This window comes from Anoplophora glabripennis, unplaced genomic scaffold (genome assembly GCF_000390285.2).
Source record: "Anoplophora glabripennis isolate ALB-LARVAE unplaced genomic scaffold, Agla_2.0 scaffold532, whole genome shotgun sequence".
In the NCBI taxonomy this organism is placed as follows: Eukaryota; Metazoa; Arthropoda; class Insecta; order Coleoptera; family Cerambycidae; genus Anoplophora; species Anoplophora glabripennis.
In genome coordinates, this window is record NW_019416635.1 from 174,439 (window position 1) to 188,591 (window position 14,153).

Genomic DNA, 14,153 nt, shown 5'->3' on the forward strand with positions numbered 1-14,153 from the left:
AGTGTTTCAAACGGATCCTAGACAAAAAGCATAAAATAATAATTAACGCTTATATTATATAAGACACTGAAAAGCGGCCTCAATCGCCATGATGAATTTATTTTCAATATTTCAAATAACGCGTGTAATGTTATGTCTATTTTCTAACATTATCTTGTATGTCTCTTGTCTTCATAATCAACCGGCATTAAATAGAAGAGCAGGGTGCATCTCTTATGCTGGAATCTGAAATTGATTCAGTGAGTTTTTTTCATTTCCAACGTAGGTATTGTCCAACATGTAAAAAACGTATTGCCAGAACGTTGAATTGAAACAAATGGACCACATAGTTGGCCTACCCATTCACCGGATACGAATTCTTCGTAGGTACCTTTTGTTTGTGGGATCATATCGAAAAGTTAGTGTACTTCAGTGAAACAGAACATGAAGATTAACTTCGTAAGAGAATTTTTGCGGCCGCTCGGGAAATAAAAATGATATTGAACTGTATAGGAATTTTCCACCATATATGAAACAACTAGATTTGTCGAGAATGCCTTTTTAAAATATGGTGATGGATATTTTGTCTTTTTTATGTCGCATTGACATTGGTGTTTATTTTGTACTATTCTACATTGAATATGTGGCACCTATACCGTGAACACCCTATAAATCTATAAAGTTTATAAATATTAAAGATGTTTCTGCATAGGAAATCTCTTTCTTCACAATAAAAAAAGTTTTCTTTAATAATTACCAAATTAGCTTGATCCCTGCCTCTTACTATGAAATTGAACGGTTAATATTAATTAGGAGCAATTTGTTGGACCCGTTACATTGTTAACAAGTCTTTAACAGATATTAATGCCTGGAGTTCGGCTTGCAGGTGTTTGCTAATATAAACCGCGTAAAGGAGTGAGGAACAGGTAATACCGGCAAAGTGTGTGTACTGGAAATCTTACAAGAGTTAATACCTATCAAGTTGTAAAGACGGAAATCGCTACTTTGAGGAATTTAACAAACTTAACGGATTAGCTATTATTACACCTAATTCGTTGTAATGAAAGTCATATTGGAAGCTCTCACGAACGTTTCCGTGTTCGACTAAATGTCGGGCATTAAATGAATTATTTTCGGGTATAACTAAATTATTACGCTGATTCAAGGCATTAGCTGCCATTTTCGGCCTTTTCGGATTTATACTGCCACGTGGCAGTTACGTTCAGTTATAATAGTTACGATCTGGGAAATCAACGGCATTTTAACAAAATTGTTGGCCTTAACTCTGGAATTATTTGTCGGAGGCTGTATTAGAATAATAGAACTGCCTCGACAGAAACCTTGCCAATTAATTGCAAGTTGTTTTAGAAAACTGTGGCTTATCTTTCTAATATAATGTACAAAATTTGCAGAAAAAAAAGCATTTAGTACCAGCTAACTCAAAGGGTATCTGCAATTTCGTTTGAATCAAGTTGCCACCAAACATCGCTGAAATAAGTTCTCGCCATGCCCGTTAAATAAGACAGGTATAATTGCAAAGAAAATGGAAATATTACAAAGTAAATTATGGGAGTAACTGAATGTGACACCTGCGTGTTACTTTAAATAACAGTAATTTCAAATGATAGGTGCGAGTATATAAGGTAGTTCGTTGATAACAATGCTATATTACCTGCAGTCAGTTGTGCCTTTCAATCATATCCGACTTTCAGTCAAAAAGACGCTTAAAATCTTCTTTAATTATAAATGTATGTCTTTAATTATGCATTTGGATAACACAGCCACACAAAAAAAGAAAAGTACTTTTAATGCGACATATTATGTTATCTGTAGTATTTTTGCCTCCTGATCACGAATCCGGTGTCAGAATTGAGCTATAACATCACAGGAATTTCCTAACCTCAAAAAACAGGTAAAAAATAGCAAAATTTCATGAAAAAGTGCTAAGAAATATACAAAAATTTTTTTTTCTATATTCAAATGTTCATTTATATAGTTATTATTATTAAGACCCCGCCAAACGTGAATCCGCGGTCAGCATTAATGCTTCTTTTTCTAGCCTCAAAAAAACGGGTCAATTTAAAGTCAGATATCACGAATTTTCAAACAATAACAGATTCGTGCCAAATTTGATATACGGGGGTTTTCTGGACCGCTGATCACGGATCCGAGGTCAATTTTGCAAAATTCAAGATGGCGGATCCAAGATGGCCGACCAAATTTTCAAAAAATAACAGAATCGCAGCAAATTTGGTATACGGAGGTTTTCGGGGTCGCTGACTACGGATCCGAGGTCAATTTTGCAAAATTCAAGATGGCGGATCCAAAATTGCCGACCAAATTCAGGTCGGAATTGCGAAACTCATTTTGTAATATTTTACTTTATAACCCGAGTACCCAATCATGTGTTAATCTACTTTTTTTCGGCTATATCTTGTTATTTTTTCTGTAAATCTGATCTCGGATTCGTGATCAGTGACCTCGAAAATCCCCGTATACCAAATTTGGCGCGAATGTGTTATTTTTTGAAAATTTGAACGGCCGCCATCTTGAATTTTGCAAAATAGACCTCGGATCCGTGATCAGCGACCCCGAAAACCCCCGTACACCAAATTTGGCGCGAATTTGTTATTTTTTGAAAATTCGTGATATCTGACCTTAATTGACCCGTTTTTTGTTGTTAGAAAAGGAACCATCAATTCTGACTCACGTTTGACGGGATCTTAACTATATAAATGAACATTTGAATATAGAAAAAAAATTTTCTAGTTTTTCTAGGACTTTTCCGTGAATTTTTGCCATTTTTGATCTGTTTTTTGAGGTTAGGAAATTCCTACAGCTAACATATGTCGCATAAAAAATACAGACTACTTTTCTTTTTTGCTGTTACATTTGGGTTATTTACCAAAAAAAAAAAAAAGATTGAGCTGTTGGATCTTTACATTCACATCATCAATAATCAACATACATCAATATAAAAGACAAATGTTCAATTATTTATCAACGTGAATTAACTAATTATTATAGAAAAAGACAAGCAATCGCCTTCATTACATTGTGCAACTGACACTAGTTCCCACAGAGACATATTGTCGTTTGTTGTGCGCTTAAAAAGTATGACACATTTGATTAGCAGTGTTTCCTACATCCTTTGTTGTCACAGATTGATTTTCTTTGAGTTCTGTAGATGTTTCAGTAAATTGAGGTTAAGTTTGTTTGGTTTTGGTGGATTTCATTATACAAACGCGAATCCTCACTATTCCTTAAATGAACAGCAATTCATGAACAGAACTACTGATTTGAACTCGTTTGAAATCTTAGTTCATACTTGATTATGTAAACGTAAAGATACAATGGTTCAACTGCGCAATATGTTATGGTCTATTAGTTATATCCGTGAGATTTTTGTGTATTTGAACCAATTGAAAGCGTTGTTAATAGAATATTTTGAACAGGAACGTGACAATGGATTGCCACTTTTTCAACTTATCGCTATAGGAAACGTTAGTTATAATTATTAAACTAATTATGAACTGTATTTTAAACATTATCAATAATATTTTAAACTTATGTCAAAAATGTTAGGTTATGTCTGATAGAATTGCGAATCTTATTACCTAATTCTAAATGAATTTTTTTTTTGCTAAATTATATATTTAAATGGACTACATTACATAATTTGTGGTTCTAGATTAAATTTCTAATAAACTGGATTGGCTATCAAAAATTAATTTTCTTAAATGTCCTAGAAAAAATACAACTGGCAATACTGTATCATTTCGCACTGTGATATCATTGCAAATTTATCATAAATGGACTATAACTAACATAATTTATATAAAATAAAGCCACAACTTAATATCCTAAAAAAAAAAATTTTTGTAAGCTTTAAGTTTTGTATGCGTATTACTTTTCGAGTTAATAAAGCAGCATTATGATTCGTAGATATACTAACTTATTACCCGTATAGAATTATTATCTACAGTAAGTCGAGCTCTAAGTAATACGTATTTCAACAATTATTTCCTCCTCCTCAAGATAAGTTAAATGACCAAAACAATTACAAGAGGGGATGAAGAAGAAAAAAATATATAGAATAAATTTTCGTATTCCTCTCAAACTCTTAAATTAATTTTTCTCGTATCTTTGCAAATGTTTTTTTTAACTTTCATTTTTACTTAGTGCAAGTTATTATTAATTTTTACCCAAACTTTTATTATTTTTTGAATTATAGTTTTTCATTCTAAACACCCACATATACAGGGTGTTACAAAAAATAAGTCAAACTATTTCCTCAAATTATCTGGATAAAAATAGGACTTTTCTTATACCAATGTTATACCATTTTTCATTTTAATTTTTCAAAATACGGAATATCAAATAGTTTTTTACTTTAAGAAAGATATTTAATAATACTTGTCTTGTCCTTCAAGATATTGACTTACTATTTGTTGAAAGTTATATCTTATACTAGCACACGTTTCATATAATTTTGATTAAAAAAAATTAAAACACGAACGTATGAAAGGAGATTGTGGTAGTCTTAAATTTTTCGCTAATTTCTTCAAGTCTTCCGTACTTTATAATTTTAATTTAGGACTTGATTTGCGAGATGTTTAAACTTTTTTTTTATTGAAATAATGAAAAATAAAGTATTTAACGGACCGACTTACCTTTTTGTAACACCCTGTATTATTCAATAAATATAAAAACTGTAATTAATGCAATTTTACTTTCAAGGAAACTTAACTTGACATCTCTCTTTTAACTAAATCCTAAAATGTGATATAAATCTTCTTTAAAGCATGGATTAAGAATGACAAATGATAAAGGGCACTTTAATTAAAATTTGAATTAGGAATAACAGCTTTAAGTTAAATGAATTAAACAAATAAATAAAATTTTGTTTTTTATAATTATAGTTTCAGTAAATATCTCTACCTATTCTTGCGATATACAGGATATTTCATAATACATAATATGTCATATGTGAATCTGGGCATGATTTTAAGAAAAAAAGTTAAAAATATGTCCATATATGCTTCGTTACCATGGTACAGTTATAATTTTTCTGATTTTTTTTTATTACAGGAAATCACTTTTTATTTTTTTGCTTGAAAACGGCAGCGGATAAGAATACATTGCAAGAGACAAAAAAGTTTCTAAATTGAACAAGGAATTAAACCCTTGAGAAGAGACCAGTGATGCACCGGAAGTAAGTTTGGGGTGCTCAAAAAAGGCCCGACCCTAGAAAAAGTATCACCCTGTAGATTGTAACGACTATTAGGCAGGGCTGATGATGCAGGTAATTTAAGTTAGTCTACGTTCCAAATTTGAGCTACAAATCTCAAAAATTAAGAAAAAAACAGAAAAATTATTGAAACTTTAATACTCTGTACCATAGTACGAAGCATTTCCGGACATATGTTTATATGTACTTTTTTTACTTAAAATCATGCACAGATTCACCCCCCTGAATAATGACATACTATTATGAAACATCCTATATACATATCTTTCTTCATGAGTAGTCTGTAACGATACTCTACATACAACAAAATTACATACAGACCTTATTCCTAATTCTATTTAAAAAATTCGAGGTAATAGAAAACAAATTATGCATATCATGTTTCTAACAAAACACAAGAGTATTAAGTAACTGAATTTATTAGTTTTGTAGAACAATAACTATCCTTTATTACAGCTCATTATTGTAATGAATACCCAAGCAGTAATAATAGTATTTAAACTTTTCCAAACAAATAAAATGTATGATAAATGTGGGCAGTACACAAACAAAGTAATACAAAATTTCCTATTAAACAACCTGTGTTTATATTCCATATTATACGTACTTTTCTTATATGACTTTTATTCGTGTTCCATTTAGTGAAATTTAATATTCTGGTCGTGAAAAAACTGGTACAGAATTTAAATCGTGTTAACTTAATTTTCGTCTATGACATGAAACTTTTAAAATCAGAAACTTATCTCCTACATTTCAATTGAGTTAGTTATGAAAGAAACGTGCAAACCAAAGAACTTTTTAAAACTAAGAACATCCGTGACGTCGAAAAGAAATTTCGAAGCACGTTACTCTTAATCTGGCACTTAATCGACTTTCTGGTTACCTTGAGGCATCCGCTGTTGTACACGGCGGATTCCAAAGCAATCCTGGATATAAAAACGCCGTCGTTCCTGTCAATGCCGTTCCCTTCCCTTATGTACAAGCCAAGAGTTTGGCCGGGCCTCTTCACTATCTCCACGAACTGGACCGTGTGCTTGGCATCTTGCATGGACATGAAGCGCTTGGCCGCTTCACCTGCTGTCCGTCCCAGATGCCTGGAGTCCAGGATCCTAACTATCATCTCACCCCTCCTCTCCACGTGCTGGAACAATACGAAAGTTACTTAAACATTCCGTTAAAATTGCACTGAAAGAAATGGACTTATTAGGTTGTTTCTCTGCAATAATGTGTGTAGCGCATGTTAAATCTTTTATAACAAATATAACTTTTATTTTAAAAAACCTCATCTTCATACTCATTGTTCAATTAGTTAGTTTTATTAGAATGCACTTAATACACGTTATGCATTCATAAAATAAAGATTATAAGGAGTTACTTACATATACACTATTAGGTGTTATAGGTTTTATGTTCCATTTGTATTCTAGAGAAGATTTGTTGCATAAAGAGTAATACCTCAATATAATTAATAGAATAATTCGTTTTCATAATGATTATGTTTCCGCTAAGTGATTGTAACCACTAGGTGCATAAGCAGTTCCAAACATAAAATTTTCAACAGTCCGTTATGCATCGGTTATTACGCTTCTTCTGGTTGGATGAGAATTTGCAGTATATACACATGTTTCGGAGATACATAATCATACTGCGTTGTATGAAATGGAATCTATCTTATGGTTTATAATTGTTTTATTTTGTCATATTTAAATTGTCTGAAACTTAAAGAGTATTAGAAACCGCTGAGTTAAGCCTTACATGAGATGGAGGAACAGAAGGTTAAGGGTGACGAAGAAGAGCATGGGTAAAATCAGTCAACCACAGGAAACAGAATTAGAAGAAAATCAGCCTCTTAGGAATGCTTCATTCTTAGGATGAAAGAGATATAGTGCATGTTCCCATGTATTGCAATAGAAGAAAACATGGGTGCATCGTTACTAGGAAGATAATCTGGCCAGTTTAGGAGCGATTTATCATCACTTTTAACATTCAGAGTAAGTTTACATTAGAATATCAGCTTGTTCTACGATAACGTTTCCGAAAATTTAATGTCATATGTTTTTGTCTCATACAGACAAAGACTTATAATTAGTACTAGATATTCTAATAACGAGTATAGAACCCATTAATATTAGTTACAGCCATCATTTCATAAATAGTATAAACAGCGTTGTATATCATTTATACAATAATTTAATAAAGACTATTGTCTATAACTATACAACTGCGTTAGTAAAACGCATTTTTTATAATCATCAGTTTATCTATCACATATAGTATACAGTGTTTTTCTAATGTCGATTAAAATTCTAATAAAAAATAAGGCGCATTTCTTTCAGTGTAAATGTAGGTATATTTGGATTGGAGAGGCCAAAGTCGACATTTAGAGAACATCTTATATTCCCTGAGGAAATAAATAAACATTCTAGTATTTTGCGTACCTACTTCAACCGCGGTTTTGCCTCCATTGATTTAGAAGTTACAATTTGTTAAACATCGTCACTTTTAGATGCAAAAAACGATACGTATATCGATTAATATGTGTAGACATGTCAAAATAATATTTCGTAAAAGATGTAGGAATAACAGGATAACCCCTTATGCGAAATTTGTTTACGACTGTGTCCTGCAGGAAGAATTTAATCCTAAATTGATTCCCGATATCTTCAGTTCGGATAGTATTTACATACAAAAGTAAGTGCATCTCTTTCTTTATATAAGCTTTTCTCAAAAAATATCACATTTCATACAGTTTTCAGAAATTCATATAACAAGTAGGTACCTACCTACTTTACTTGTTATAAGATAAGATATTTTAGTTTTCAAATATATGAAGCTGCTGCTGCGTTTGTTTTCTTCAAGAAAAGAAATGTAAAGTTTTTTTCAAGCTAACACAAGTAAAGTATTTATTTTATGGAAATTTTTCAAAATGTGTCAAAGTAGGTACCTATATGAAATCACACTTATCATCTTGAATTTCTACAAAACGGTTCAATTTCTACGTAACGGTTCAATTTATAAAAATTAAATGAATTTTTCCTTGCCAGCGAGAAAAATATTTTTCAAAAATTTTTAGAATAAAATAGAAATAAAAAAGTTACAATAATTTAGTATTAAAACAAAAAAACATAAAATTGAAGTTTTATTATACTATTTAATTGTTTTTGTTTATTTTAAAGCACCTTTCTTATAAAGTCTACAAAAAACTGCTGATTATGGTTGAAATGTATCCAGAACATAATTAAACCGTGACAAGTAACAAATCATTTAATTACAATTTCTTTATAGTTTTTGTTAATTGCCATATTTACATAATATAACAAATAACGAATTTATTAAGTACAACCATCGTTTTCTCTTAAAAAATATTACTTTTAAGATTTTCTAAATATTATGCATGATCGGACACTCGATAACGTGTAGGAAGATGTTTGCGCACTGCAATGGAAATTTTTAATCGGATTATTTATACGAATTGGCATATTTGTTCAACGGAAAAGTAAAAAGGTCAGAGTTGACGAACAGTTTTAAAATAAACAACGTTTAAAAATACATCCAAACTTTTAGATTTATCAATTTAATTAAGTAGGTACAGGCATATAAATTTCTAAAAGTTGCGCATCCTGTTTTTCAAAGGTGAGTATTATTGTGCCATTTTTTAATGCATTTGGAAAAGTTTCAGATAGTAAATTTATTACTTATGTTAGTGGCTCAATAGTAGCATTTGTTGACTTTTCTTATGAGCCTTGACCAGACGAACTTTTGAAACTTTTTAGCTAAAAAAAATGACATTTCTTGGCTCGTTTTAAAAACATGAGTGATTCTTCGAAAGATTTTTAACAATACTGTCAATTGCTTGCACAAAATACTCATTAAGTAATGATACTACCGCTTCAGGTAGTTGCATATGATGCCTTTATTATTTATAATTAAAATATTAAAATTGGTTTTACGATTACAACAACTCAGCTATAAGATATAGATTTGTGTATGTGAAACAAGACCTTGTCAATAATAATACATTATGTTGAGTGGGTTTAGGTTAATTTGCAATTAAAGAAGTTATTTGTACAAAGTGACCAAAAATGTTTAGCCAATTACAAATATACAGTGTTTTAGACGTAATTTAGTAACACCTTACTAGTATAATGAAAAATATACAGGGTGTTTTCACTTTAAATTTGGAAAATGCAGGAATGTATTCCCTATCAAAAATTAAGTGTAGTTTGCTCTATAAAATTTTTTTATGAAAGCCTTTGTTTTGAAGATACAGGGCGTTGAAGCTTAAAAAAAATAAACACTTTTTGACATATCTCGGCTATCCACGAGTAGATTTGATTTAAACTTGGTACACATTATGCGTATTGGGGGTTCTCATAATTAACAGAATATCAGTCCTATCGCATTAGCCAGTGGCGTGCAAAGGGGGGATGCGTGACCCCTTTTTCGAAAAAAAAAGTACGCCATTGAGTTTTTCAAAGAATGCAAAGTAAATTTAAATACTACCATACAAAATCAATCGAAAATGTCTCTTGGTATTTTTCGATAATACGCAGCATTCATGAGATTCTTGGTCTATTAAGATTTCAATGCATGAAAAAAAAAAAAATTACGACATTGAGTTTTTCGAAGAATGTAAAGTAAATTTAAATACTACTATACAAAAGCAATCTAAAAGGTCTCTTGGTATTTTTCGATAATACGCAGCGTTCATGAGATTCTTGGACTATTAATATTCCAATGCATGATAACATGGTACGGTAGTGCTGAATGAGAAAAAGAGATATTTTTCTTTGAATTCAAATGCTGCATTAAAATTTATAGCAACTTTTTTGTTTCGCAGCAAGCCAAGAACTTGTAAATATTTTCATTACTTTCCTCTACTCAATGTCGTAATTTTTTTTTTCATTCATTGAAATCTTAATAGTCCAAAATTCTCATGAACGCTGCGTATTATCGAAAAATACCTAGAGACCTTTTAGATTGCTTTTGTATGGTAGTATTTAAATTTACTTTACATTTTTCGAAAAACTCAATGGCGTACTTTGTTTTTGAAAAAGGGCCCACGCATCCCCCTTTGCACGCCACTGGCTAATGCGACAGGACTAATATTCTGTCAATTATGAGAACCCCCAATACGCATAATGTGTACCAAGTTTAAATCAAATCTACTCGTGGATAGCCGAGATATGTCAAAAAGTGTTTATTTTTTTTAAGCTTCAACGCCCTGTATCTCCAAAACAAAGGCTTTCATAAAAAAATTGTATAGAGCAAACTACACTTAATTTTTGATAGGGAATACATTCCTGCATTTTCCAAATTTAAAGTGAAAACACCCTGTATACAATTACTTTGCATTAATTTTATTTTATATTTCTGATATATGTCATTTTCAAATAATGAAATATTTAATTTATGAAAATTGAGTAAACCATTAGGTACGTTGAAAATTATGCGATTTATTATTAATTTTTTTTTTTTTAGAAAAACAAAAATTATCAGAGTGCTGCGTATTGAAAAATAAATTGAAAATAGGACCCATTCATTCTAAAATACGATGGCGGCGCTGCTCAAAGTGGACCACAATGGATTTTTGGAAGATTACGACCACTTTTACCGTTTCAATTTTTTTAGGCGACGCTTCAGAGCTATACCTCTAGGAATAATTTTTTTATAAATTTTGATTAAAATATCTATATCACTTTTATAACTTTTTATCTTAAAGCCACCACATTCGAAATGTTTTTTTACGATATTTCCACAAAATGAAATAATATATTGAAAATTCATTACAATTTCTTCTGCGCCGTTACTTTATGTTTGAATTATAGGCCAGGAAAATGCACAAAACCGTGTGAAACTTTATCTCTGTTACGGCGAGATAATTTTACTATATGCCCATAAAAGTTTTCCTCCATATCTAATCTATCTAAAGGGTTATAAATTTTAGGGTTAGGTATAACTTCTGATGTCTGCCTGATATTGTTTAGTTTCATTTTCTTTTTATTAACCACCTTAGTGAACGGAACTTCGGAAGCTACATCACTTAAGTGGATCAACTCCTCGCATTTTGCATTAGCAACAGCTAGGGAAATTGCATTAGATACGGCAACACCGCTTATCGCTGCTGCCTGCTGATTAGCGTTTGCCATTTTATTGACGTTTCTTTCGACGTTTGTGAGTTTTTTGCCCACCGTAGGTTTTTGTCCGTCGGCAGTTTTCTCAACAGTATTATTTTTATTTACGTGTAAGCCATTATTCTTGCGATTTGTATTTTCATTTGGCACTGTATGTACCGCTTCATTCATAGATGGCAAAGGCTTATTGTCTATAATCGGATGAAGCATATTCAACAGTACGATTTGGTTTTTTAGAGAACATATCAAATCGGCTTGATTTTTTATTATTATATCTTTATTTGAGATTATTTCTTTGAGGTAAAAAACCTCATTAGCGTCCAAAAAATCGGTGCCCTTGGCACTACTAAAAGTTGTATCCAAATCAGGTGGTACACAATCTGTTTCAGTTTCGCAGCAAACTATAGTGTTCAAATCCACAAATTTGACATTTTTCAGAGACGATGCACAACTGTTATGAGACACAGTTCCACATACACTGCACTTTGGCCCACTTTGGGCTATTTTTTTGCACTTTTTACAACCTTTTACTACAGGAGAACAATTCGTGTCAACACTATGCGACGCCATCTTTTTTTGCCATATAAAAAATGATACGATATGTTCTGGTATGGACACGTCTCCTGGTATGTCACTGTTTTAGAAAAATAAAAAAAAACAGTTATTAATAAGCTTAGTATCTGGATGTAAATATTTTTATTTAAATCATTTCAAAAAATATTTTTGCCACATTGTAGATTTAAGTATATTTTCCTGCATTAAGGGTATTTGTCGGTGTAATTAAATCGTCCCAATCCATTAATAGCCCTAATCTGGCGACAATGACAAAACACTGGTACGTGCACTTAGGCAGATAATTCTGGGAAAATAAATGTGAGATAGCTGCAGAGTACAGTTCATTACTTGATATCATCGATTTCTTTTTATATATCGTCACGTTTTCCATTAATTCGTAGTTGCAAAATAAATTATTTGTTGTGTTGATTAGTGTGAGTTTATTTTGGTGGGCAGTAACCTTCTCCACAGTTCTACTTAAAGAAATACAATATTCAATTGTTTTGAAATCGCAAGAAAATTTCCTTCAACATGATCTATAAGTATAATTTCTTTCTAAATACAAAAGCAACAAAGGTAAGGGAGATAGAATGTTATGTGAATAACCCAGAACATATATATTAGCTATTTTTAGAACAAAATAAGATTGGGAATAGAGCTATAGGTAGTTATTTTCAAACAGGCTGAATTCAAATAACAATGTGTTTTTTGTAACAAAAGATGAAAATTACGAAACGCATCAGCCAGCGATGAGTGGGAGAAGTTCATAAAAAAGGTAGGTATATGATTTCATCTCGTGTTGCAAATACTATTTTTTCTACAGGGTGTCCAAGAAATGTTGAGCAAGCTCTGGGATACGGTTAAGGTCTTGCAAAAATAACGTCACAAGTTTTATATATTTTTTATTTGGGCTCACTCGGCAGAGGTATGAGGTCTTGAAATTAAGAACTGAAATAGACTATTTGTTGTGACTTTTTCTTTCTTTTAAAAGAAATACCGCTACTTTGGGAGTCTGGAGTAAAGCGAATTCAAAAGTCTTGTCCCCCAAAAAAATGTATAGGCCTACTTTTTTAACCGTTTTTTTATACTTTCATACTTTTCTAAGTGAACTGTCTGATATCGATATAACGAACCGTTTTCGAGATAAATACCAATAAACATAGAATACTATTTCCGGCACATCTTACCAGTAATAACAACCTAATAGCAACAATTCGTTCTTTATTTAGCAAAATAAATGTAGAAATTCAAATGACATTTGATTTTGTTTTCACGTAACATTATACATTATATCAAAAATAGTATGGTACTACACAACTATAGACGACGCTAAACAGAAAAGTTTTGTAATTGTCTCCATTTACTAAAAATATTAAATGCAACAATATACGTTTTTTTCATGGCTCGATAGACCATTCATTAAGGAAGACAAATACACAAACCGGAGGTCGATATCTTTTTTCGTTTTGAAGTCATTGCTAAAATAGTTAAGCTAGAACATCCCCTTTTATTTCGTTCTCTAAATAACAATGACATAGTCCAAGCCAAAATTAAATTGTAAAACTATACCAAGCTTATCCTTAAAAAAAGTAGGTACTTGCTATATTTTGAATTTTTTTGATAACTGCAATGTTTCATTTTTTATTAATTCCAAATTGCTTCAAACAGCATACATAAGAGCTAAATTATTCAAATTCAATGAAGAACAAAACAGTTATAATTAAAATTCAATTTTTCTGCTTTCATCCTGATATCACTACAAGATGAGCAGGAATAAAAAAATGCAAACTTGTGACGTTATTTTTGCGAGTCTTGCCCAAATCCGGGAGATTTCTCACCATTTCCTGAACACTGTGCAATACTCAGCTCAATTAAATTCAACATGAACTGTTAAATAACAAATTATTTTTAGTTTCTTCCCTTCCATAGCAACACGTGCATTATTTTTTTTAAAAAACGTCGCTGTCACATGGAATATGACGTTTATTAAGAGAAATATTATTATTTTAGATTTTAAATATTTTTAAGTAGGTATGCACAAAAAATATTGAAATTAAATTAGCTGGTAAGAAGATTCGTGCAAATTTTTTTAGTTTAGTGTTTTCAGTAATCATTTAGAAATTTTCATTTGTAGAGTGCGAATGTGTCACTTTCATAATGACAAAACGGTGATAAAATCTTTATTTTTACATAGATGAGTGGAAACAACCCTATTACAGGATAAGTGCTGCTAA

General features: G+C 31.2%; 1 protein-coding gene across 1 annotated transcript in view; it reads right to left on the reverse strand.

Moving 5' to 3' along the window:
• The window catches only part of LOC108914465 (rho GTPase-activating protein 100F), a 224,447-nt gene that overhangs the window by 89,272 nt on the left and 121,022 nt on the right, over positions 1-14,153 (reverse strand). Inside the window, exon 4 of the mRNA XM_018720293.1 lies at positions 6,114-6,371. Within this exon, the coding sequence (XP_018575809.1) occupies positions 6,114-6,371 (258 nt within the window). The remainder of the gene's footprint in view (positions 1-6,113; positions 6,372-14,153) is intronic.